At 38.7% G+C, this 24,964-nt stretch overlaps 2 protein-coding genes across 5 annotated transcripts in view; one reads left to right on the forward strand and one right to left on the reverse strand.

Annotated features, from left to right (window-relative positions):
• Positions 1 to 35: 35 nt before the first annotated feature.
• LOC139147086 (M-phase phosphoprotein 6-like) lies at positions 36 to 15,256 on the reverse strand. The gene is made up of 5 exons (XM_070717948.1): positions 15,102 to 15,256; positions 6,535 to 6,644; positions 6,108 to 6,198; positions 4,468 to 4,562; positions 36 to 1,742 (listed from the first exon to the last, which is right to left on the reverse strand). The coding sequence occupies exons 1-5, from the start codon at positions 15,171 to 15,173 to the stop codon at positions 1,619 to 1,621; spliced, it is 492 nt and encodes a 163-aa protein (XP_070574049.1). The 5' UTR covers positions 15,174 to 15,256; the 3' UTR covers positions 36 to 1,618.
• Positions 15,257 to 15,425: 169 nt separating this feature from the next.
• LOC139147082 (uncharacterized) overlaps positions 15,426 to 24,964 on the forward strand; it is a 78,297-nt gene continuing 68,758 nt past the window's right edge. For 3 of the 4 annotated variants that reach the window (XR_011555630.1, XR_011555631.1, XM_070717943.1), the window contains exon 1: positions 15,426 to 15,505. The gene's annotated coding sequence lies outside the window, so the exon portion shown is untranslated. Of the gene's footprint in view, positions 15,506 to 16,533; positions 16,665 to 24,964 lie in introns of those variants that run through there. The other variant, XM_070717944.1, reaches the window with a different exon arrangement.

Here is a 24,964-nt window from a genome sequence, read left to right on the forward strand (position 1 = left end):
ATATTTGGTGGAAGTAAGTCATGATACACAGATGATTCACTTTAAGCAATTCATTTATTCAAAAAGACACCCTTTAGATACAGCTTTCAGCAAATCTTTAGTGAAGGCATTTCTGAGAATTTGCCCTTATGAACCAATGATAGATTGCACTGCTACACAGAAAGTCCGCTGTTGTTTTCAATAATTGACATTCATATTTACTTAAAAAACAACCAAGTGATATAATTTGGCAAGTTATATATACAAGTAAATGAGCTCAAAATATTGAGCTCAGAGATTGAAGATGCAGTGGCTGGTCAGTGATTTACCACTAATAAAGTTTCGACTGCAACAGACTTGCATATTAAAGACACATAAAATTGAATGTGTAAGAATGTATCTGTAAAACAACACATTCATTTTGCAGAACAAATTGACAGGCATTCAGCTCTATTTGCAAAACATACAATGTATTGTTTAATTATTCCTGTGCCTCTACCAAAAATGTTTGACAAAAGATGAATCAAAGCATTGGAGATGTCCATAGTGATGTATAACATGGAAAAACTGAATGACTGGTAACCCTAACTTGACTTCATGAAACATTGTATCATTAAAAACAAGATAAAATTGTATTTACCAATACATCCACAACAACAATGAATGTTGTTGCAATTTCCAACATTGTATAATGATTGAATTTTTGTCAGAGAGAATCAAATTCTCTTTGCAGTAGACTTGACACCATATTGTTGAAAAACATTAAATTTACACAGAATATTGCATTCACTAAACAATCAGAGTCTGTTGTAATGTCATCAAAATAAATGCCATGAACACATTTTGTGAATAACACTAATGTGTTTCTGAATAATTCTATAATTCTATAACCTGTACATGACAATGAACATCCATTCGTATGGGAATTTGAATACTCATCTCAATGACAGAATTCAAAAGCAGATAAGTAAACAACACTGAAAATTTCACATCTCTTGACAGACCTCTACCTTTGTGCTTTGTCAGCATTGACAATGTTATTAAAAACTTGCAACAGAGGTATCAATCAATGTCAAATGTCACAAAAAACCAGCAGAGTTGTTTCCAGTTGTATCCTAGTCATTAGATGTCAAAATTTATTTTTGTAGGTGAACAGGCTTGATTCCAAATGAGGTTACAGATCTAAAGATTTTCATAGACTTTAGCGTGCTACACATTTAAGATGGGCACAAGTTGTATTTTGTTACAGCTGATGTTCAAACATGTCTGCAGCAGAGGACACAGCTACAGAACAGAAAGTTTGTCAGAATTTTTGGAGACAGCAGCAAATATCAAGCATGCCATGCTATATTTAGAAACAACCCTGTGATCAGACACGGTTGCTTTGAGCGAGTCATTCACTCCAACAAAGTGTACACTGTGGCAGAACAGAGAGGTTTTATCAAAGTGTAATTGTAAAGATTTTGGATAAAGTTTCTTTACAGTTGTTTACACTAGACATCAACAAAGGTTGATATCTATGTACAAATATGACAGATTATCTTTATACATACAGTTACTTTCTTTGGACAAATAGCTAACTCTATCGGTATTTGGAGGTTGAATTCAAAATAAAATAATGAGTGCTTAAGTTATGAATTTAATCATCAGCTGGTTTTAGAAATGCTTTTTTCTTTTTCTTTCCACCATTTTCTTCTTCTTGAGATGATCGATGTCTCTTCTTTGTAAATTTTTTGCCAATTGTGCCGACCAATGAGTCATATCTGAAATAATGAGAAAATAAAATATCATACCAATTTCTTGTTGATGTAAAATCCATAAATTCATAACAAGTATGGTTTACATATTTCACTTTTTATTTGACATACCGTAGCTGAAAATTACAGAATGAGTACTGCATGGCTCACCAATACGAAGTGACCAAAATACATTTATTATTTTGCTGAAGATAACTGTTTCCATAGACAACAGAACATTAGTTTTACTAATTACACTAACTATATAAGATTGAGACACAGCATGATATTTGTAAAAGTAGTGGTACATGAGATTGAGACAACATAATATTTACAGCAGTATATGGAGTTGAGACACAGCATGATATTTGTAGCAGTAGTAGTACATGAGATTGAGACACAGCATGATATTTGTAACAGTAGTAGTACATGAGATTGAGACACAGCATGATATTTGTAGCAGTAGTAGTACATGAGATTGAGACACAGCATTATATTTACAGCAGTAGTAGTACATGAGATTGAGACACAGCATGATATTTGTAGCAGTAGTAGTACATGAGATTGAGACACAGCATGATATTTGTAACAGTAGTAGTACATGAGATTGAGACACAGCATTATATTTACAGCAGTAGTAGTACATGAGATTGAGACACAGCATGATATTTGTAGCAGTAGTAGTACATGAGATTGAGACACAGCATGATATTTACAGCAGTAGTAGTACATGAAATTGAGACACAGCATTATATTTGTAGCAGTAGTAGTACATGAGATTGAGACACAGCATGATATTTGTAAAAGTAGTAGTACATGAGATTGAGACAGCATGATATTTGTAACAGTAGTAGTACATGAGATTGAGACACAGCATTATATTTACAGCAGTAGTAGTACATGAATTGAGACACAGCATGATATTTGTAACAGTAGTAGTACATGAAATTGAGACACAGCATGATATTTACAGCAGTAGTAGTAAATGAGATTGAGACACAGCATGATATTTGTAACAGTAGTAGTACATGAGATTGAGACACAGCATTATATTTACAGCAGTAGTAGTACATGAAATTGAGACACAGCATGATATTTGTAACAGTAGTAGTACATGAAATTGAGACACAGCATGATATTTACAGCAGTAGTAGTACATGAGATTGAGACACAGCATGATATTTGTAGCAGTAGTAGTACATGAGATTGAGACACAGCATGATATTGTAGCAGTAGTAGTACATGAGATTGAGACACAGCATGATATTTGTAACAGTAGTAGTACATGAATTGAGACACAGCATGATATTTATAAAAGTAGTAGTACATGAGATTGAGACACAGCATGATATTTACAGCAGTAGTAGTACATGAGGTTGAGACACAGCATGATATTTGTAGCAGTAGTAGTACATGAGATTGAGACACAGCATTATATTTGTAGCAGTAGTAGTACATGAAATTGAGACACAGCATGATATTTACAGCAGTAGTAGTACATGAAATTGAGACACAGCATTATATTTGTAACAGTAGTAGTACATGAGGTTGAGACACAGCATGATATTTGTAACAGTAGTAGTACATGAGATTGAGACACAGCATGATATTTACAGCAGTAGTAGTACATGAGATTGAGACACAGCATGATATTTGTAGCAGTAGTAGTACATGAGATTGAGACACAGCATGATATTTGTAGCAGTAGTAGTACATGAGATTGAGACACAGCATGATATTTACAGCAGTAGTAGTACATGAGATTGAGACACAGCATGATATTTGTAACAGTAGTAGTACATGAGATTGAGACACAGCATGATATTTACAGCAGTAGTAGTACATGAGGTTGAGACACAGCATGATATTTACAGCAGTAGTAGTACATGAGATTGAGACACAGCATGATATTTGTAACAGTAGTAGTACATGAGATTGAGACACAGCATGATATTTGTAGCAGTAGTAGTACATGAGATTGCGACACAGCATGATATTTAAGGAGGCATCATGGGCCAGTGGCTAGAGCAGTGGACGCACGATCACAGGATGGTGAGTTCGAGCCCCGGCATGGCTATGGTGTTGTGTCCTTGAGCAAGGCACTTTATTCCTCATTGCTTCTCCCCACCCAGGAGTGATGGGTACCTGGTAGGCAGTGGTTGTAATGTGTGCGTTTAGCTCTGCTGCGCTTATTGGCTGCACATGTGAGCTGTAGTTTGCTCCCAAGGGAGTTGAGTGGTATCAAATTAGGTCCGATGACCAGGGGTAATAATAATTGTAAAGCGCCTTGAGCACATGTACTTGTGGATATGTGCGCTATATAAGAACCCAATATTATTATTATTATTATATTTGTAACAGTAGTAGTACATGAGATTGAGACACAGCATGATTAGTGCAGCAATAGTAGTACTGAGATTGAGACACAGCATTATATTTACAGCAGTAGTAGTACATGAGATTGAGACACAGCATTATATTTGTAGCAGTAGTAGTACATGAGATTGAGACACAGCATGATTTGTGCAGCAATTGTAGTACATGAGATTGAGACACAGCATGATATTTGTAGCAGTAGTAGTATAACATTTCACTAATAAGAAAAGTGTTGTATCATACAAAATAAACGAAGACAGGTAAATCAACAATTATCATTGACGACATTACCTCTAGCTATATTAATAATGAAAACAAAGCTTGGTAAGGAAAACTGATAAACCTTAGAATAAATATTTTCATCAATGCTACTGACCGTTCAGCCATTTCTTCATCTGATACAGCTACTTTTTTCTCCCTCTCTTCAGCTAAATTTAATTCTTGTTCCGTGTCCTGTTGTTTCATAAGTTTCTACAAAGTAAAACAGTTTAGAATCATTTGAAATTTCAACTGCATTGCCATAGTAAATGACACAAAGTTTTCAGTCTCATATTCTTTGTGTGAGGATGATTTGCATCATACTGAGTGATTATGATTTGCACCATACTGAGTGATTATGATTTGCACCATACTGAGTGATTATTACTGTGTTCCCACTAGCCAAACCAACGCCGCCGGTAACTAACGGTTTTGATTGGTAAACACCTGTGGATTAACCCTTAATCTCTACTTATGTCCATACACGGAATTTCCTCCGGTGTTTTGAGGAAAACACCGGTGTTTTGCGCCCTCTACGTTCAATATATGTCTATAGTACAGGTTGGATATAAACAACAATGGCGGATGTCCAGGACGCAACTGTAGCGGCGTGTCTCCTGTATTTTCACCTTCATATGCGATCCAGACGGATTCAACAGTTCAATCGTCGCCTCAGGAATGCATAAATGGACTCACAACGAGACCCAAACATTGATATTCTTGCCTCGCTATTCGATGAGCAAGATCACTAAAACCCATTAAAATAATTTTTCACAAACCAAACAAAGGAAAGAATCTACACTGCGACTGATGAGAAACCACACTCGGGTTTCGAAACGCTAGCGTCAAAGGGCCACTCTATCAACTTTGTAACACCATAGGTCCGGCTGCGTCTCGCCATAAGCTTTCCCCACACAAACAAAAAGTTACCGTACACACTAATCCAAACTTCCCTACAAATATCCGAGGCGAAACAAACATTTTTTATTAACACAAACAATCGGATAAGAATGTAGGAACACATTTTTGAAACGAACCAAACACAAACTCGACACAAAAACATTTTGGATAGTTTATGTGGGCAGCCTCTTTCACACTTTATACATGGGAGCGAGAGATCTGTTGTCTTCCATGGTTCGTGTCGAGTCCAGCTATGCGTACTGTGCACTCGAGCTGATAGGTCAGAGGTAATGTTTTGGACAAAAGTCGTCGCGAGAGGGCGTTTACACCGTCGTTAACCGTTCTGACACACAATTTGCGTCGGCGCGCCGTTGCAGGTCTGACGAAATTCGACGCCGTAGATCGACGCCGTCGCAGCACCGTCGTTAACTGTTCTCACACGTGGTTTTCGTCGTTGTTTACCATAACAACGGCGTTCACAACGTTGTTAAATGCTGTGTCAGAACGGCCCTTTTGATTTGCTCCATACTGAGTGATAATGATTTGCATCATACTGAGTAATTATGATTTGCATCATACTGAGTGATTATGATTTGCACCATACTGAGTGATTATGATTTGCACCATACTGAGTGATTATGATTTGCACCATACTGAGTGATTATGATTTGCACCATACTGAGTAATTATGATTTGCACCATACTGAGTGATTATGATTTGCATCATACTGAGTGATTATGATTTGCATCATACTGAGTGATTATGATTTGCTCCATACTGAGTGATTATGATTTGCATCATACTGAGTGATTATGATTTGCATCATACTGAGTGATTATGATTTGCACCATACTGACCTCTATGGCTGGATTGAAACCTTTGAAAGACATTCTACCATATTTGAGATCTTCACATGTGACATAGCTTGGCTCTATTGTAAACTTAGTCCTGTGAATAAAATCAGTGAGAGGTCTTAAGCATTCAAGAGCGTTAGAAATCACTGGGGATGTAAATGCAATACCACATAGCACTACTACAACATCAGTGAAAAATTTATTCTTCAGACGCAAGAGCGTTCAATACCAGTAGATGTACATACACCTAAATACAGTGTGTGGAGGTGGGGACTGTAATTGAATACTACTGTGTCATGTAGTTTTGGGTATTTTGCCACTACTTTTTGGTCTACATAACTGATTGGCAAGAATGCTGGTGTATAATTATTAGTCAACATTGTAATTTCTTTAGTTTCATTATCATCTGTTGTTATGATTTATTACTCACTGTTTTGCTTGAAGTTCTGGAAGATCTAAAACCCAGTGACTATCATCAATTCGTCTCTGTTGTTCTTGTTCTTCTTCAACGTTTGTAGCATCTTTATTTCTTTGCATAAACTGTTGGCAGATAAAACCATTCATATTAAAACTTGTAGATTTGCCATTGTTTTCAGAGACTACAACAGTTAGTAAAACGTGAAAACATAAATGTACATTAATTAACAAGTCACTGACAATGACACAGTCCCCACTTGTTAATGGGTACTTTAATTACAAGTCCTCTGAGAGGAAAGAGTCCTCCTCATTAATCAGGTCTGTGACTGCAAATACTGCGATATAGATGGGGCTTAATGGCCAAAAATGAGTTCCATGGTGGTGAAAACATAAAACCAATGTAAGTCACCATGCTAATTACAAATAGTCATTAAAATGAATCAATAAATACTTAATCGACAGGATGCTGCCAAACATTTTTGCATCCTATCCTAACCCTGACAGATTATCACTGGTACCATATTTCATAAAGTTTGATGTAGTACTTTGGACATTCACCCTAAAAACAAAAATCCATTATGTAAATGCAAACTAGCAATTAATTTATATACATGATACCACTAAGTGTCATTGATTTGTACTTTCAACACTATGAGATCAAAATCTGTACCAAATTTCATCAAATTTAACAGTTTTTGTGGATATATCACTCTAATTAGGAAAGTTCATTACATATGCAATTACAAAGTAATTAACTTGACACTGATAAATGTCTTTTTCACAGTTAAAGCAATGTGAGCTTAAAGCCCCAAGAGCTGGAACTTTTGACATTATTTTCATGATTTTACTTTCAAACCACTTTCAAACCTTTGTTCGTGATTGGATGTTCAAATGTGAATAAAATGATTATTAAACGGGTGCCGCACCCGTTTAAGGTAATATGCACCTCGAAAGTGAAAGACTTAAACTTTTGCTCAAACTTTCCTCAGTTAAACTTTCAACCATTCTCTTACCGAAGCAAGAATAAAAATCAGGGGTCACCGTGCAAACTTTGGCACTAGAGAGACAAATAACTTGCGATTTCTCGATATTTGAAATTCAAAATGGCCACCATCCCTGTGTTAACTCTATGGGAAAAAAATAAAATTTTCGATTTTCGAAAAACTAAGACGGTGAAAACTTTTCTTTCGCCAAGAGCTTCAAAATGAGCTCCCACAAGTGGTAGGTCAGAAGAAAATTGATAAAATTTGAAGGCCCGAATATCTGTCCCCGAGATGCGTTCTACCTTAATCGGCCTCCAAAGCAAGAGTAAGCAGCTACGTTATATGTGCGTATGTGTACTAGAATCTTCACAGATTCAACATGGTGTCGTCCATCGCTAAGCATGGACGGGGCCCGCGCAGACGCCTGTTACTACGAGCTCGGCAAAAAAGCGAAGGCAGCTGCGTGGCAATGCATTGAAGCGTCAATGCATGTTTCATGAAATTTGATGCAGTATTTCTTGACATATCGAAAATTACGAAAATTCAATAATTGACATGATACTGCTACATGCCATTAAACAAATTGATGTGCATATGTATGACATAGGTCAATGTCCTTGTGCCAACTTTGAATGATACTGGTGGAAATATGTCTAAGTTATAGCTCTGTACATGAAAAAATCGTGACAAAATAGCCACCAGGCAGCCATATTGCATCAGATTGTGAAACCAATTGACATGCATATTTATGACATAGGTCAATGTCCTTGTACCAACTTTGAAAAAATCAGTTGATACATGTCCAAATTATGGCTCAGGACATGACATAATCATAACAAAATGGCCACAAGGCAGCCATATTGCATCGGTTCGTAACCAATTGACATGCATATTTATGACATAGGTCAATGTCCTTGTACCAACTTTGAATAAAATCCGATGATGCATGTATCAGTTATGGCTAAGGACATGAAAAAATTGTAACAAAATGGCCGCCATGCTGCCATATTGGATCATATTGTGTAACAAATTGACGTGCATATGTATGATATAGGTCAATGTCCTTGTACCAACTTTGAATAAAATCAGTTGAGATGTGCCTGAGTTATGGCTCCGTACATGAAAAAATCATAACAAAATGGCCGCACGGCGGCCATATTGGACTGTATCACAAAACAAATCAATGTGGATATGCATGACATAGGTCAATGTCCTTGTACCAACTTTGAATAAAATCAATTGAGACATGCCTGAGTTATGGCTCCATACATAAAAAATCGAAACAAAATGGCCGTCATGCGGCCATATTGGATCATATCATGAAACAAATTGACGTGCATATGTATAACATATGAAGTACGGTAATCCTTGTACCAAGTTTGAATGAAATCACTCAAGGCATCTCTGAGATATCTGCGTGAACGGACGGACAGACGCAAGCACGCATGCATGCACAGGCACGACCAAACGTATAAGTCCCCCTGGACGGTGTCCGTGGGGACAAACAAGCATGCAGATGAAACAGCAGGCATATAATCTACACAGAATCTACAGAATACAGAACTGGTTCAGCAATGGTGAAGTAAAAAATTGCCAATACGGAAGCGGCATAACTATTGTGGGCACCTCAGAAACATTTGCCCAATTTCAGTCCCTTTTGTAGACAACCCTGTCAATTATTTGTACCCAATTGAAAAATAATGCTAGATCTCATCACTTGTGTTTTCTATCTGACTTCTCAATAGTATTTCACTGAGTGTAACTTTTTATTAGTTGACCAATCACACTCAAATCATTGACAAAGCAGGGCTTGATTAAATCATTTATCATATGAACTTTGTCGCAATTCCTGGCCTCCCAGATTTTTATAAACAAGCTATCATTGCATGGCACTAGGCTTGATCAGACTGTCTGGCCATTGCAAATGACATCATGCAGCACGTTATCTGATGCAATGAATGTGTGCAGTTCAACGGTAAAGTTTTGATATTTAAATCATGGGTAGGGTTCAACATATTCATGAATGACAGTACTTTCCATACCCATTGGATTACCAAGGAACTCATAAATTCATTACAGGTAAAACCTAGTAGTAGTATGTGCATTATTTATGTTGTACAATGCTGTACCAAGAAGCTCATCTTTTCAAGAAGTACAATTAATCTTATCTTTCAATCACAGCCAGGCCCTGTAGATATTTAAACCGCTTCTGTGTTCCTGAAAAATCTATCTTTTGGAAAAAATTTCAAAAACTGACTATACAAGAATCCTATTTAGCTTTTACTTGTAATACATTTGCTGAGCCCCGGATTCCTAATAAGTGGAATTGAGACGTGAATTTAGGTACTGAATGCAACTTGTCAAAATTATGGTGTGACACAGTTATAGCTGTGACTAGGAAAAGAAAACTCTTTGTTCAGATTTACACACAACACACTTAAATATGGTTTACTTGTACACATGGAAAATAACTCAAACTAACCTTTATAGCATCCATAAGATGACAAATGATATGTTCATTGAGTGTCAATGAGTAACACTGTTTTGGATAGAATTCCAATATTTTTTACCACATAATTTTCATTTTCATGTGGAAATTACGAGGAAAACACTTTTGTGTGGTTTGATGAGTCAAGATAAAGATATCAATCTCCTTTTAATAATAGCAATGTTTAACCTTTTTTGCCCCAAACACTTGCATTTTAACTGCATCTTGTCTGTGTCTTAATCTGTCAATGAAAGTCTTGAAATTGAACACATCTAGAGAAATTGACGTCTCCCAATTCTGTGTAAGGTACAATTCATAACTTCTACTAGCAGTATATACAAGTAGGAAAACAGCGTTATCACAGCCAAATGCTTTCAAAGTGCTATTTAAATATTCATAGTGCTACAGTTGTAAAGCATATAAGCATGCAGTTTCACCAGCACATTTGAGATGTTACTCCCCCACCACCCTACCTAAATCTACCGTTTATGGTTTTGGGGAGAATAAAAGTTTCATGGTAGCCACAGTGTCTTGACACAGTAATCAATCAATCACTTTGTTGCTCAACATCATATTTAGGTAAAAATTCCACAGCAATGTGTCCATACTACTTTGGGCGAACTGGTTTTGGTATCAGGTGGTACTTGAGACGAAGTGGCAGAATACGAAGTGGATGGCACTAGGTACAAACTGACTTAGGAAGTGTTCAGAATGTACTTCGGGGGCTGGAGGATTTTCTATTTTTAGGTGATTTTTTTCCATGCCCCCTCTGGTAAATTATGGAGAAAATCTATGCCCCCCTCATATTTCCTGTTTTTTTTCCATAACCCCTCCCCCACCCCCCATTTACAGTGTTGTCCTTAGAAGCCGTGTAAATAACCCGCCTGTTTTGCATTTTTTCCCGGCTACTTTTAACGTAATTAGATTATTTTTATAGACCTATTAATGTCGGGATCGCCCTGCCAACTGTTAGACAGCACATGTATGATTAGCAGTTTCGCAACCCCTTTCCCCACCTGGAACTACACAAACATAAAACAGTTTCTAAATATCCATTTGCGGCTTTTCGAGCCTGATCTTTCACTTGTTAAATAGTGTGATTGGCTGATGGACGCGCCTATGGTGTTGCCTTTGTTACGAGCAGCGTGATTGGTTTGATTAGTATGAAGGTCATCTTAGGTCATCCTTAACCTGTTAACGATGGCGTCAAAAAGAAATGTGGTGTCGGCCACTGGCACCTTGCCGATAGAATATTTTTTCCCAAAGAAAGCCCGTTCAAAAGCCTTATGTATGGAAAACTTCAATTTCACTGAATTTGTGAGAGAAAAGCACCAATTTTGATAGACGATTCGAAGTTGACGAGAGTGGCAAGCTAGTTTTCCACCGCTGCACGCTGCACTGGCTGCAAACGTCACTACGAGTATGATAATCTTCTCAACAAATCAAGTTATTCTCAGAGCAATACCGACACATTTACTAGATTTAAAAAAAACAGCTTGAACTGAAATTTTATTTAGAACCAACTGATTATTTGAATGGGTATTTTACTTTCATAGATTATTTTTATATACTAGAATCCATGGTCACAGGCATGTGTGTTGCCGATTGTTAATTACACAGTCACAGGCAACTGTGTTTTCGACCGTTTTACGCTGTTCTCTCTGACAGCCTCGCCTACCTACTGATACGCTATACGTGTGTGCGTGTATACACACTGTTAAAATTAAGGGTATGTCAGGATATTTCATTTTATGGGGTATCATTTTTAGATAATAGGTTCATCGATAGAGTATGTTACTAAAGGACCACGTCAAAAGATCGATGTTGGATAACAATCTAAATTCTTTAAAAAGTTTTTCATCCGACAAAAACGATATTCTAGTTTGATTTGGTTGAGAATTCTTAAGAAATGATGATTTACATATTTTTGCTCCTTACAATGCCGTAATTGCAACTGGAAAAATTTTTTTTCTTGGTTTGACTGTGGCAGGTACAGACTTTTAAGGTGAGGGACTACCCAATACCTAGAATATTGTCATTTTCTGGAAATCACATATGTTGTAGCTTGTTAAATGGGTGTTCCCAATCTACTTTTTGAGATAATTTATATTCAATCATCCATTACCCCATGATTTTGAGCTCCACACATGAATTTATTGGAAATATGACCTGTTCAAAGAAAACAATAGCCATGGTGGATAAAAATATTGTTATTTCATTACACTCTTGATTCTCAAGTATTGTCTACATTTAGTATTTCTGATATATACATCCTATATGAAGTTTATCATCTAAGAACAAAGATGCCACCTTATTTAATGTAATAAAAATTGTAAAAAAATGCAGAGTCAGCACTTTAGCATCAGTGATTTGTCAAACAAAAACATACAATTATGATTTTCTTTAAAAATCAAGCGCATCTACATGTATGCAATCCTATGCAATGACTAATTTTGCATAGCCGCTGGGTAGTCTTATACCTAATGTCAAGAAAAATCGCTATTTGCATCAAGCCTTAGATTATTTATCTCATTGCAAGGCAAAACCAGTCATTTTATACTTCCATACTGTGCAAATCCTCTCTGTACTTTTTACAGTGCAATTTGTGTAAATAAACATGACTACAACGTAAGTTTTCTCACTAATAAACATGATACACACAAAGACAAGCACATAATTCAGTTAGAAATTGTCGGAGCATATAAATGGCAAAGTGATATCAAACTTTCTTTGAAGTTTAATGGTACACAATTTGCAGGTCTCCAGATATTTATGGAAAGTAAAATGTTACATGCACAAGTCCAGCATACATTTTAATCTGATGATACTGAATAACTTGCAGACTCACGGTGAAAATTGGGGAACCCAAGTTCTAGTGTTTTCTTTTCTCTTTTTTTTCAAATTTGGTCGCCCTAAAACAGAGTGGCTGCCACTGAAAGCAAATCCTTTTGAATATTTCAGAACCTTTGTTGAATAGAACACCTAATCCATAACATGAATTCACATATGTTATATTTCTACTGGTTGCATTCACGATTCAATGTTCATAAATGCAGGTAACCCTTGATACGTCAAAGTTCACATTTCATCAGCTGTACATCTTTTTTCACAGTTGACAGAGCATGCATATTTCACATTTTTTCTTTAAAACAGTCATGATGCATATGTTTTCAGATGATATGAAATAAAACACATTAATTTGTTTTGGTCTTTACTGCTAGCCGTCACTGAGCAATCCTTGATCATAAAAATCAGAACAAATAGGATAATAGCGAGCGCAGCGAGAGCGGCCGAAGGCGCTCGCGAAGCAAGCATTAGGACTAACGTGTGTACATAAAATTTAGAATGGAATCTCTATATACCTACGAGTTTGAAAAGAGTGCGTTTCCAATGGGGGCGGCCATTTTGAATATTTTTACATGGATTGCGTGAAATTAAAGATATCATCTACCACAAATCCTACTCGATAACGCGTTTTTCCGACAAAAGAATCTCTCTGTTCCAAAGAAAGTGGGAAATTAAGTTCGAAATGACTGTTTTTGATCACTTTTGAAAGCCCAGTTCGGTCATACAGTAGCGCCGCTATTTTGAAACAAGCCAACTCACGCGAGAACAAACGGTCAATGCACACGAGAATTAAAAATCGTGTGCTTCAGCCAGTGAGAGCTACTGACGGGAATATCAAGTGCTTGTTTTACATTTAGTTAGACTGCCTCGGTTCCTGCGCCTGTTACAATAAACTGATCGTAATAATGTACTTTACCAGTTTTAAATAATTTTTGTTGGTGAACTTGGCATTTCCGAGTTAAATTGCTATAATACTCTATAGTTGTTATTCTAGAAAACAATTGACAGCAAATCAACCTCAATGGCAAAAATGTGCATCATGCATCAAACACAGAAATTAGCATGCTATTGCCTGAAAACTTCAATGACGATATGCCCTACGCTGCGTTCGCTCTCAGGTCAGACCTGTTACATATTACCGGTAAAGTATTTATATCATTACACAATGTGTGAGCCTACCCTTAATTTTCCTTGATTCATACACACTGAGATCACTTCTTGAATTACAGCAAATTTCTTGTGTACACAGGATGCTAAGGTGAAGATTTCAATGATCTGGCACCATAGTATTGATGCACATGTTCTTCTGGATGCATATACAGATTTATTGGAAAATCAACCCTTTATCAAAGGACGAGCTGGCAAATTTGTAAATTTTCACCAGATATTTTTGACAGCCATGCATAATTTTATAGATCAGGACTTCTGGGAAAATATTTAATTGATGTATTTTTTCCATAGCCCCCCGAAAGACTGGTATTTTTGTCTGCTCCTCCCCCTCCCCGATTTTTCTCGGTGAAAATGGATGGCCCCCTGAAAATCCCCCAGCCCCCCTGGAAGTAAATTCTGAACACTCTTACATCCATGCAGAAAATTACCCAGCTGGTTTTGGTGTGGTGCCTGGACCCTGAAAAATTGTACTTGGTAGATGTACGCACAAGTGCTGGTTTGCTGAGTAGTTTGCTCGATCCTGCAATCACATACCTTTGCTCTGCCCTCCTTTGCGCTGGAGTATTTTTAGTTGCTGGAGCAAATACTACGCGATCAATGGATCGAGCAGACAATCAGTCAATCACACAGACTGCCCAGCCCACACGCAACTGTGGATGCACGGTGTGGGGAGAGTAACTGAGGCAGTTGTCTTTCTATTCTGCACTTCAGAAGAACCACTGTCATGAACATAAAAAATACGTCCATGGTAGTACTTCAGCACCGTGGAGCTACCAGTCTTTTGTTCAGTAGTAACCTGATTTTGCTGTCCGACCCACATACCCAGACAAAACCTCGAGCTAATGTACTGCAGCTGCAGACTGATAGTGATTTTGTAGCTCATTCTTTACTAATTTTCATAGTTTTTGGTAGCCGGTAACAGACACTTCGTGTTCGTGTCGGCTACATGGACGATCTAACCTTTCTACCATGACAGTCATCTGAAAAAACGGTTTGATTGATATAAATGGTTCCATAAATGTATGTTTGTCCTGGTTTTTCTCCTTGAATATACAAAAGACCTCAATGCAAGGGCGCCATTGTCATACACACCTTCATTTGCCGTACATAGATGGATAATTTCGTCTTGCCAGGCTCACGATCGACACTTGTGGGCGCCGCCATGTTGTTTTGCTGTCTCGTACCAGGACGCTTTTTTTGTGCTGGTGGTGTTGATCATTAATCCCTTTCTCATCGCAATATTTTATATAGAAAACCTATCACAAACTTTTAAACATTTTCTTAAATTTGTATAAAATGTTACTCAAATAACATGAGATACTAAACAATCTGCAAAGTATTACTATACAAGAGTGAGGCCTTTTCCTTGGGGGCGTTGTTTTCTTAACAAAGTTTCGGCATCATGCCTCACATGATCAGTGATGATGCGAGGAGAGGAGGGATGGTGTGAGCTGGATCCTAATTGACCGTCCATATTGCAGACAATACATTACAAAGTAAGTTCGAAACTACCTTAGCATTTTCATGATAGAAAAGTTCTTTTAGCGTGGTTGCTATCTAAATACATGTTTACTCCCATGGACAGGTGATGGAAATTTGTTTTCGGGCACAGTCGCTTGTGGTTCGATACACGGCGAAATCCGCTGTATGCATTGGACTTTTCAATGTTTACAGCGGCCGTCGCGCGCGCCGTGTACCGAACCACAAGCGACCGTGGTAAACATGCATGGTTGTAACAGCAAGATCACTAGAGTTTCTTATTCTTACTGACGACATAAATGACTCATAAAGTTATGCCCTGGGAGTTACTGAGGAATGGCATCGGATTTCGGTAGACTTTGGGTTGGGTGCTAAGGCACGGCTGCTTGTTCAGTCGCGACGCAGCTCCGCGAGAACAATAGAATCCATTTGCCGTTCGTGGGGGGTCTGCATATATTAAATTCAAATATATGGCGGCCATTTTCGCACTCAACATGTCCTCGTTTGTCGTGGAATTTTTCACCTTAAATGATTTCATTTCGCGTTCTAAATCAACACAGTCCGAAAACAGAACATTATAAATAACTACATTGGTCAAATCAATGGTTACCTCATCAAGAACCCCCCAAAATTGGCAGGCATGGGAGATGACTCGCGATCGTATCGATGCGATATAATCTATTCATCGACCGTAAAAAGCAGCAAAACGTTTGTGTCCAGAGTCGAAAATGCACTGAACCCATAACAGATTATGTTTTGACCAAATAATCCACTTCCTTACCGCATTCTTTTTCTAGGACGGCTATGCCAATTCGTCAAAACAGTTCCCGCACTCAGTTCACCTACCGATGCAGCCAAGAAGCGCCCTCAATGGTCACAAGATCAAATCTTACCTTACTTCGGATTTGTGCTGAACAAACTCAGATGAAGGTCGCACACTATTTTTGAAATCGTGCTGCTTTATGATCTGCTTTATGATCTGAATCTAACAATTACAAGATTTTTTCACCTTTGTGGCTCATAAAAAAGACAATATTAAGCATGGACGTGGCAACACAGCTGAACACGGCGGATACTACCACATGTCTATCGAAATACGAGTTTTATCAGCGAAAATAACAAACATCGGGACATCCTTTGGCGAATAGGTGCGAAATAAGGTCCGAACCCGGTCTGGTAAGAAAAATTTGGAATTTAGGGGCCTAAAGAGGAACAATCGCAGATATGGAAAACGGAGCGCTGGCGCTTAAAATCAACTGTCGCCCAACATTCCGTCCACACACCCTGCAGCTCTATAGGTGAAACCAGTCACCGTACAGGCAGAGTTTTACTGCAAAATTTTACAAGTCTTAATGGATGTACCGGTTCCATATTCCACAATTTCGTAGCACAAGGATGATAAAAAAAAATTTCTGTTAATGGTTAGGTAAATCGCTGTCTAGGACGGTTTTGCCAATTTCGAAAAGAATCGGTACGTAACGAGTAGCTGGAAATCAACGTATTACATTCGTAGACATATAAAATAGGTCGATGTCGTATGTACAAATATCATGCATCGTCCACATAAAGGCAACGTCTTTCTTTAATACATACTGCCTGAATTAGACAGACAGATTAACAGATGTTCGAGAATTCCATCGATTCCTAACTCATACCACTTATATGATCGTACAGCTCAATCCGCCATGAGCATTCCTGGCAACCTGCGCAGAAAAAGTGCGCAGTTCAAATTAACCGCCAAATCGCGGAGCTGCGTCGCGACTGGTTGTTTGATAGATGGCGAGATTCACTGTAAGCATTAGAAAGGTAGGGCCCTAAACGTGTATCGGACCACGTGACTCTGTGCTATGTCCGATGGTACAAGCAAGGGATCAACTAGTAGATCTTTGAGGGGTGGATTAAATGGAAAGAAACCAATTGCTGCTAGGACGTACGCGTTTGCAGCCTTCGAATTTAGTTTTTTAATGTTAGTGGCAGTTGAAAACAATGAGTATGGAAGTTATTTGGAAGTTTAATGTATTACTGTACTCGTTTGATTATAAGACCCTGCTTGAGTATAAGACCCTCTCCCGCTTCAGAGGCTGTGAACATAATTTTGTCATATTTGGTATCAATTTGCAGTAAATGTGATCCAGAAAACAAAGCTGAGGTAAATTTTTCATTGCGGATCAATTTTTGCAACATTTCCGTGTAAGACACACAAGAACTGATGTGAAATTTGGATCCAGGATAATTCCAGATGTCGTAATCACCTCCACAGTGGAAGGCATTTCACTATCTGTAACTAATTTAAGTGCTGTTTACATTCAAATGATATCACTCATAGCATTGATTAAAAAATCCCCAAGGTTGTAACAGGGTCCCTCCACATTTTCTCCTATCTGGCCATTGTAAACATGGTCAATACCAAGGGATGGAACATTTGATATCTAGGAGGGGGTAGGGTCCAGAAGATTGATGAGGTAGCATTACTTTTTACCAGATCCCTTGTACATTTTATCCCTCTCTTTATTTTTTCCCCACCCTTCCAACCTTTTCTTTTTGTTGACATTTGCTTATGTATGTACGATCTGCTTGTCCCATTGCTATAGAAGTTGATGTGCATGTTCTTAAAGATGATCTCCAGTACCTAAGTTGGAGACCTTATTTGCTTTTGTCATTCTTCTTTTTCTGGTTTAAATATTTCTTGAATGGACCAATTCAAACCGAATGTGAGCACACTGTCACTGATGGTATTTTTGAATTACACTCACTTTGGTTTATTTTGCTGTTCAAAGTTCCAACATAAGTTGTGTCATCATAATAGACCCATTTTCACTCTGAGTTGGCCCGCAGCTATCCGTGGCGGGGTTGACCTTTTGATGATCACCATAGCAATACACGCTACCCCGCTAATAATTTGCGTATAAGCTTTTCTATTGGGTAAAATTGATTCTAATTTCTCTGGTCTTGGGGGATGATCATGTTCGACACTGCTGATTTTCCATCAAATATCTGATGTACGCGTCCCTGATTACTTCCAGACACCATTTTCAAATGCCGTCATAGATGACCCATGTGCCTTACCGTATGAACTTTTCATTATGCCATAGGCAACCAAATGAATTGTTTAAAAATTGCACCTTTGGATAGATTAAACCTCTATTATCACAAATTTTGTTAACTTTACTTCAAAGTTTGAATCGAGAATAACCATGCCTTATGGCGAAAACAAATAAAACTGTGATATTTTACAAGCACACATATGTTAGTGTGTAACCCCTTGGTGTGGACAAACCATAGGAGTCATCGAACTCTCAGTAGAGTTTGGAAGCGGAAATTTACAAATTTGCAGATGGATAAGTGGGAACTTTCCGTACTTTGCACACCAAACTTGGCAATCACAAGTTAACTGACCTGGTGACCTGTTGAGGATAAGTGTTCAGTTGTTCGGATGCTTCGGCCACCGCATCATATAAAGTGGTGGGGTGGAGATACATATGCGTTGTTTTGCCATCATGCAATAAACTGTACTTCCCTTTGCTAGTCGGCTTTCATGTGACTACTTGAGTTGTAAAATTGTGAAAATTAAGGGGGAATTAGATTCTTATGGAGGAAGACTATACTGTAGAGGGGGAAATTATTCACGGGGTTAAATTTTCGCGCTTTTCGCGCGGCGGCAAGTGCGCGAAATTAAAACGCCGCCAATATTGTTTACACTGCCATCGTGAGCTTGAGTAGGGGTCATTTGGGGGTCACACCTCACTACGCACACTCATAACAAGCACTACACAACACACGCAAGCAGGACGACACAAAGAAAATGAAATTAAAAATCTTGCTCTTTATTTATTACACATTAAAAAAAAATTGTTACTTCATAGCGAAATACAGACTAAATAGAGATAAAAACAAAAAGTAAGACAGACAACAAGCTATTACTAAACTGTGCCGATGTTGTAAAAACACTGCAGAACTTGCTCACTCACTGACAGTTCACATTTATGAAAACAAGACATCGTTTTACAATGTTATCAAATCTGGCAAAAATTCTTCAAAGAAACTCAAGAACTGATGATAAAAATAAAATATCAGATACAGATAACAAGCAAGTTGACCCATCGCCCAGTACTCGCACTTTTCAAAGAAAAAATCAATACATCGGCGATTTCAATTTTCATGCGATCTCTGTTACATGTGTTACACACAATTTCTAAACGAAACAGTCAAGAATGCCTGCCTTCGAAAAACCCTCCACAAGTTCATCACGGCGCTGAGATACATTCTGGACGGCGGACACCAACCATTTCGCGTGGAGAGGTTTAACTTCTGATAGACGCAAATCTAAGGTCGGATCTTCATCACCATTTTGCATCGCTGTACACATTCGATCGCTGTACCAATGCTGAAATTCGTGCTTCATGATGTCCTTGAAAACTTTGTTGGCAGCTAAATCCATAGGCTGAAGGCGATCAGTACACGATGCTGGGACGTAGACGACGGAAATGTTGTGGTTGTTGAGTTCTTTCAACAATTCTTCACTGCGATGTGCCTTGTATACGTCGAATATGGCGATGGCTTGCTGGTCGGAAGGGAGTTCTAGCCGAGATCGAGTAGCGTCGACATACGGGATGAACACCTTGTTGATGTAGCGCATCATGGAAGCGTGATTCGACCAGTGGCTTTCTGTGTGGAAAATGTCCCAAGAGTCCGGAAACGCGTAAGTGGGGTGACAGCGATCAGTCTTGCCTTGATATAGAAGTTGCGGCGGAAGAAAATCACCAGCTGCAGACGAAGCAAACACGGCCGTAATTTGACGCTTGTCATCCAAACCCACGATGGAAACTTGACGACTTCCTTCTTCTTCCATAGTCCACTGGCCGACAGGAATGATGGACACGCCAGTCTGGTCCCAGTTTATGACGAGCTGTGGGGGTACGCAATGCTGCTGAATGACATTCCGTATGCGCTGAAGAAAAGTTTCTTTGATTGATGGAAAGTCGTCGACGTTCGCCTTGACAGCTTTCGTTCCCTTCCGCTTCACATACCCCATGCGGCCTAGCAAAGACTTTGCCCAGTCCACAGTCAGAGTAATGTGTCCGCCAAACTCTGCTAATGAACTACGGTTGGTGTGGAGAAGCAGACCTCGAGCAATGCATGGCGATGCAGACTGATGAATTAACGACACCGCCCTTGATTCGAATCTGCCGAACGTATGACTGAACTTTCGAATCAAGGTCACCACCGAGCATGACAGGACGACCACGTGATGATGCTAACTCGTCTATGTTTTCTTTACCGCTTCTCACTGCCCGGATGTACGCTTTTTTCATGCCGCGAACGGTACTCTCACTGATCGGCGTGCCCAGTTCTTTCGTGAATTTACGAGCTGCGTTCATCACACCGTTGTCGATAGCAAACTTTGCGATCTTTGCTCTTGTACCATTGTCGTAATGTTGATAATTACCGCGCTTTCGTTTCCTACTACTCGATGCGGTGATTTCTTCGTTGACAGCTGCGATGGTTTCAGGTAGCAGATGACAGGTCTTCACGTCTATAACATCGTTAGGGTCAGGCAAACCGGGTTGGGTTGGAGTCGGCAAGGGAGCCTTCTTCAACCATTTCAGCAGGCCAGAAGACATTGTGACGTTTGTAGAATAGAAGTACTGTAGTTGATCTGACAGCGAGAGATGTGACACAAGCGACGGCTAGACGTGTACTGACGTCTCGTCAAAAATTGTTCATCATTTATAGAGAATTTTACTATCATCTTGCGGTTGTGAAAGACCTATCCTTTGACGGTTCTGGCGGTTTTGGTTTGTTTACAGGAAAAATATCCTTTGTACCCCGCAGGGTGTGAGCGTTGTGTTGTCATTTCAGTCAATGTGAAAAAGGTGTCAACAACATGCCTTTTAGTGGAACAACGTATGACAGCGTAGCTTACCAGTATACTTATTACAATGAAAACGTCGTCTTTGTCGGTTTGTTTCTTCAAAGGAAAAGTTACAAGTATGTGACAACGCTGATGAACTAGTGCTGAGCGCGAATTTAAAACACCGCCAACGACGCGATCGTGTGAGTGGCGCGAAATTTTAACCCGCGATTATTCCCCTCTTACAGTAATAAATTATGCAAATGTAAGTGATGCAAATTAAGATTTTTTTCCTGGTATTAGAAAATTAAGGCTGAAGCATATACAAAAATAAAATAAAAGACACTCAGGCCAGAGAAAAAAAAAATTCTGTTCATCAGATTTTTTGGACCAAGTCCCAGGAGCGGCGAGCGAAAAATTTTTTTTTTATTTTTTTTAGGCCGAAGGTAAACGCGGTTCTCTGGCATTTTTGCACAGATGCAGACAAGGCAAGATAATTGTTTCCCTTTTTACCAGAAATATCTCAGACAAGAAACACTGATACTAGTAACTGAATTCAATACTATATTTCCCAACAATAACATAGGCCATTACATTCACAGTTAGTGTTTGCACAACATATTCTGAGCATTTCAACATTCTTCAGAATAAAACTGAAATGTGCAGCAAATCACTGAAATTCAACAATTCAGTATTGTCCTTTAATATTGTTCTGGTGGGACCTAGCATCTGAGTTTTTTCATTTTACTTTGGCCCCATGTTTTGGCCTCTTTACCACTGTCTAAATATACACATTTTACATAATGGTCTAACAACACTGTACTGTGATCGGAGTGAAGTTATATAGTCATCATTCAGATCGTACTTCAACATCGACGCAACCATGTGTTTTGTCATTGCCGTAAATTTTTATACTTTCGATGCAATTTTCATTCAATCGGATGCACCGTCCATCTGCTGTCATGATCTTGTTGAACAAATCGCCGAACGTATAATATCAAGACAAACACTGCACTGAATAGCGACTCTGGAACTAACTGTTGGCCATCACGTCAAATGTTGGCGATCAAATTAATACTCGTGTGACATGTACTAACCTTGACAAAACGAGCAAATTTCTGGCCAAATCGACCCACTTTGCGTCGTGATTCGCCAAATTCAGACGTAACAACAACGTGTTGGCGGTCAACTAAGTCCGAACACGAATGAAGTCTCATTCAAAATCCCGTGCCCGCGAAAACCCGACACAGTGTAGGGCGCCACCAGCGGCAGTACTAAAAATATTTGTAATGCGGAAGTAAGAATTTGCCGCGATCAAAAAAAAAAAAAAATTCTAAATATGCCAAAGTAGAAGCGGCGATTCCGATGAACAATTTATTTTTTCTTCCTGGCCTCATGTTCCTTTATTTTTTTTTTCTAATAAATGTTGAATATTAAAATTAGAAGCACCATAAATCACCCATAAATCATTCAAACTTCATTCGTTTCAGTTCCAACACAGTTTTGTAATCTGTAGGCAAACTCTAGTTGATAGTCTTTCAGCTGTATGACAACTTTCTGCCAATAGGGGTGTCACTTTACTGTGGCAACAGATTATGGATTAAATCAACTGTATGAGGTTACATAAAATGGAATGCTTATATATGATCCCATGGTATTTTTCTCTGTTTGACGTCATCGTATACGATTGTTTTTCGTGGAGCCACACAACTTCTCGCCTTCAGCTCGAAGTTGTACGGCTCTGCGAAAACACTCGTATACGATGACGTCAAACAGAGATACCATGGGATTATATATTTATCACATGAACAGTCTTCTTATTTTTCTTTTGACGTGAATGGATCAAAATTATCATAACAAATTGCATGAATTTCGTCGCGATTTGTGTTTTACTTACGCGGATTACTTTCATTTAAAGAGTAAAGCGGCCCGTCACCCAGGAGATACTTTCATTCATAAATCCCATCAAGCTGAAATTTGCTACATCAAATGGTATCTCCACCAACCAGACATACGGATTCTGTTACGTGAACCTGTCAATCATTGTCTCGCGCTGTACCGATGCCAAGGCAAGTCGGCCATCAGTATAGTGGACATAATCGTGCTAGCGACGTATAGCCATAGTATTCAGAGTTATGCAGAATATTTACAAATAGATTTATGAAGTAAATGCAACGACACGATCGAAACAGTAATTCTCATTCTCAGAGATTCCGTGGCTTTTCAAAATATCACACAAATTTACGACCGTGGCGAGCGCGAAAGATTCCGTTTGATGATACACAGACTGTACCTCATTGCATGTTTATGCCCACAACGCTGCTGTCACTGGTCTCGGCCATGCCGGTGTCAACTCGTTAATCCCGATCTCGGTTGTCAATGTTTTCGTCTTTGATGTTTGCAGTTATATATATCTCGACCCGTAGATACAGCCTAATTTTACTTGACGGAAACTCTGTTTTGAGTGTTGTCTGAGTCAACTTTCGAAGTACATTGGATTCCACAGCGCTGCAATGCATATACAGCTAAACAGTTGATGTCTTCGCTAGTGCTACAGCCTTACGCTGTGCTACAGGTTTGATTCCGAGCAAGAATTTACGGAATTTTTTATATGATGAAGGAAATTTATCGTTGTTAGTCGAATAACGTTATGCTTGTGCCTGTATGTCGCTTTCCGGAAGATTATACTGTACTCATTTATTCAGTTGAACTACCGTTGAGGTGAAGATTTCAGGTTTAGCGCCAACCGGGATCGCCAGGTACGACGTCCACATTGAGCCTTACAAGGCAACTTGACTGGATCGGCGGTATCCCCATTCGATTCTCGGGAACAGCTATAGTTTTAGCTACTCGAAATTTTGCTGGACATGCCTTCTATGTTTCCATGTGTGGATTTATCGGGTCACCTTTTTTGAAAAAGTGTCATGAGAGCACGGTATCGATCACGAAAAATCGGTCTATCTATGTTAACGTCATGACCCGCATGTATGAAAGGTACCATGCAAGAAAAAAGTTCCGATTGATGACGTACAACAGGGGTTTTCGGATTTCTTATCCGTCCTGTTCTACGTCACACAGATGGGAATTCGGGCCAGTTCATGTGATAATACTACAAATACCCTGTGTATATGTGTTATATGTATATGTATCATCATCTGAAACCTCAGTGTAGAAGGGTGACATGTCATCCCCTTGTGGTTATTTTGAAGGGTAGTGGGAGGCATAGCCATCAACATACAGCTAGTGGCCATGTAGAGCTATGTGCTGCATGGAAAGACAACAGTGGACACTGCCAAAGCCAAAAGCGTGTGCTAAATTTGCTACTACCAGTTATGCTGGTAATATTGACATTCTCCTATAAGACATCTCCTATATGGTCCACCCCTGTTGTATTTTGCGTGCAATTATACATGCAGTGTATATTACTTAAAGATGTCAAGTTATAGGTAAGGATTTGAAAGGAATAGTCAAGTTCACCACAGTTAAATTTCTTTACTTTGTCTCTTGTGTCATCATCCTTGTGTAATTGGTTAAGTTTGTAAGTTGTTCCAGGTGTGGATGCACCAGCTCTTCCGGAAGAAAACAATGTTTACTTTTCCCTGAAGGGTTTCTGAGTTAACGATTG

The sequence above is a fragment of the Ptychodera flava genome, chromosome 13 (assembly GCF_041260155.1).
Source record: "Ptychodera flava strain L36383 chromosome 13, AS_Pfla_20210202, whole genome shotgun sequence".
Lineage (NCBI taxonomy): Eukaryota > Metazoa > Hemichordata > Enteropneusta > Ptychoderidae > Ptychodera > Ptychodera flava.

Excerpts from the sequence above, each read along its gene's own strand:
- LOC139147086 (XM_070717948.1), bottom strand. The coding sequence starts at position 15,173 with ATGGCGGCGCCCACAAGTGTCGATCGTGAGCCTGGCAAGACGAAATTA. Across the intron at positions 4,563-6,107 it reads GTTTCAATCCAGCCATAGAG|AAACTTATGAAACAACAGGA; the intron begins GTCAGTATGGTG and ends TTTACTTTGTAG. Across the intron at positions 1,743-4,467 it reads GATGAAGAAATGGCTGAACG|ATATGACTCATTGGTCGGCA; the intron begins GTCAGTAGCATT and ends TCATTATTTCAG.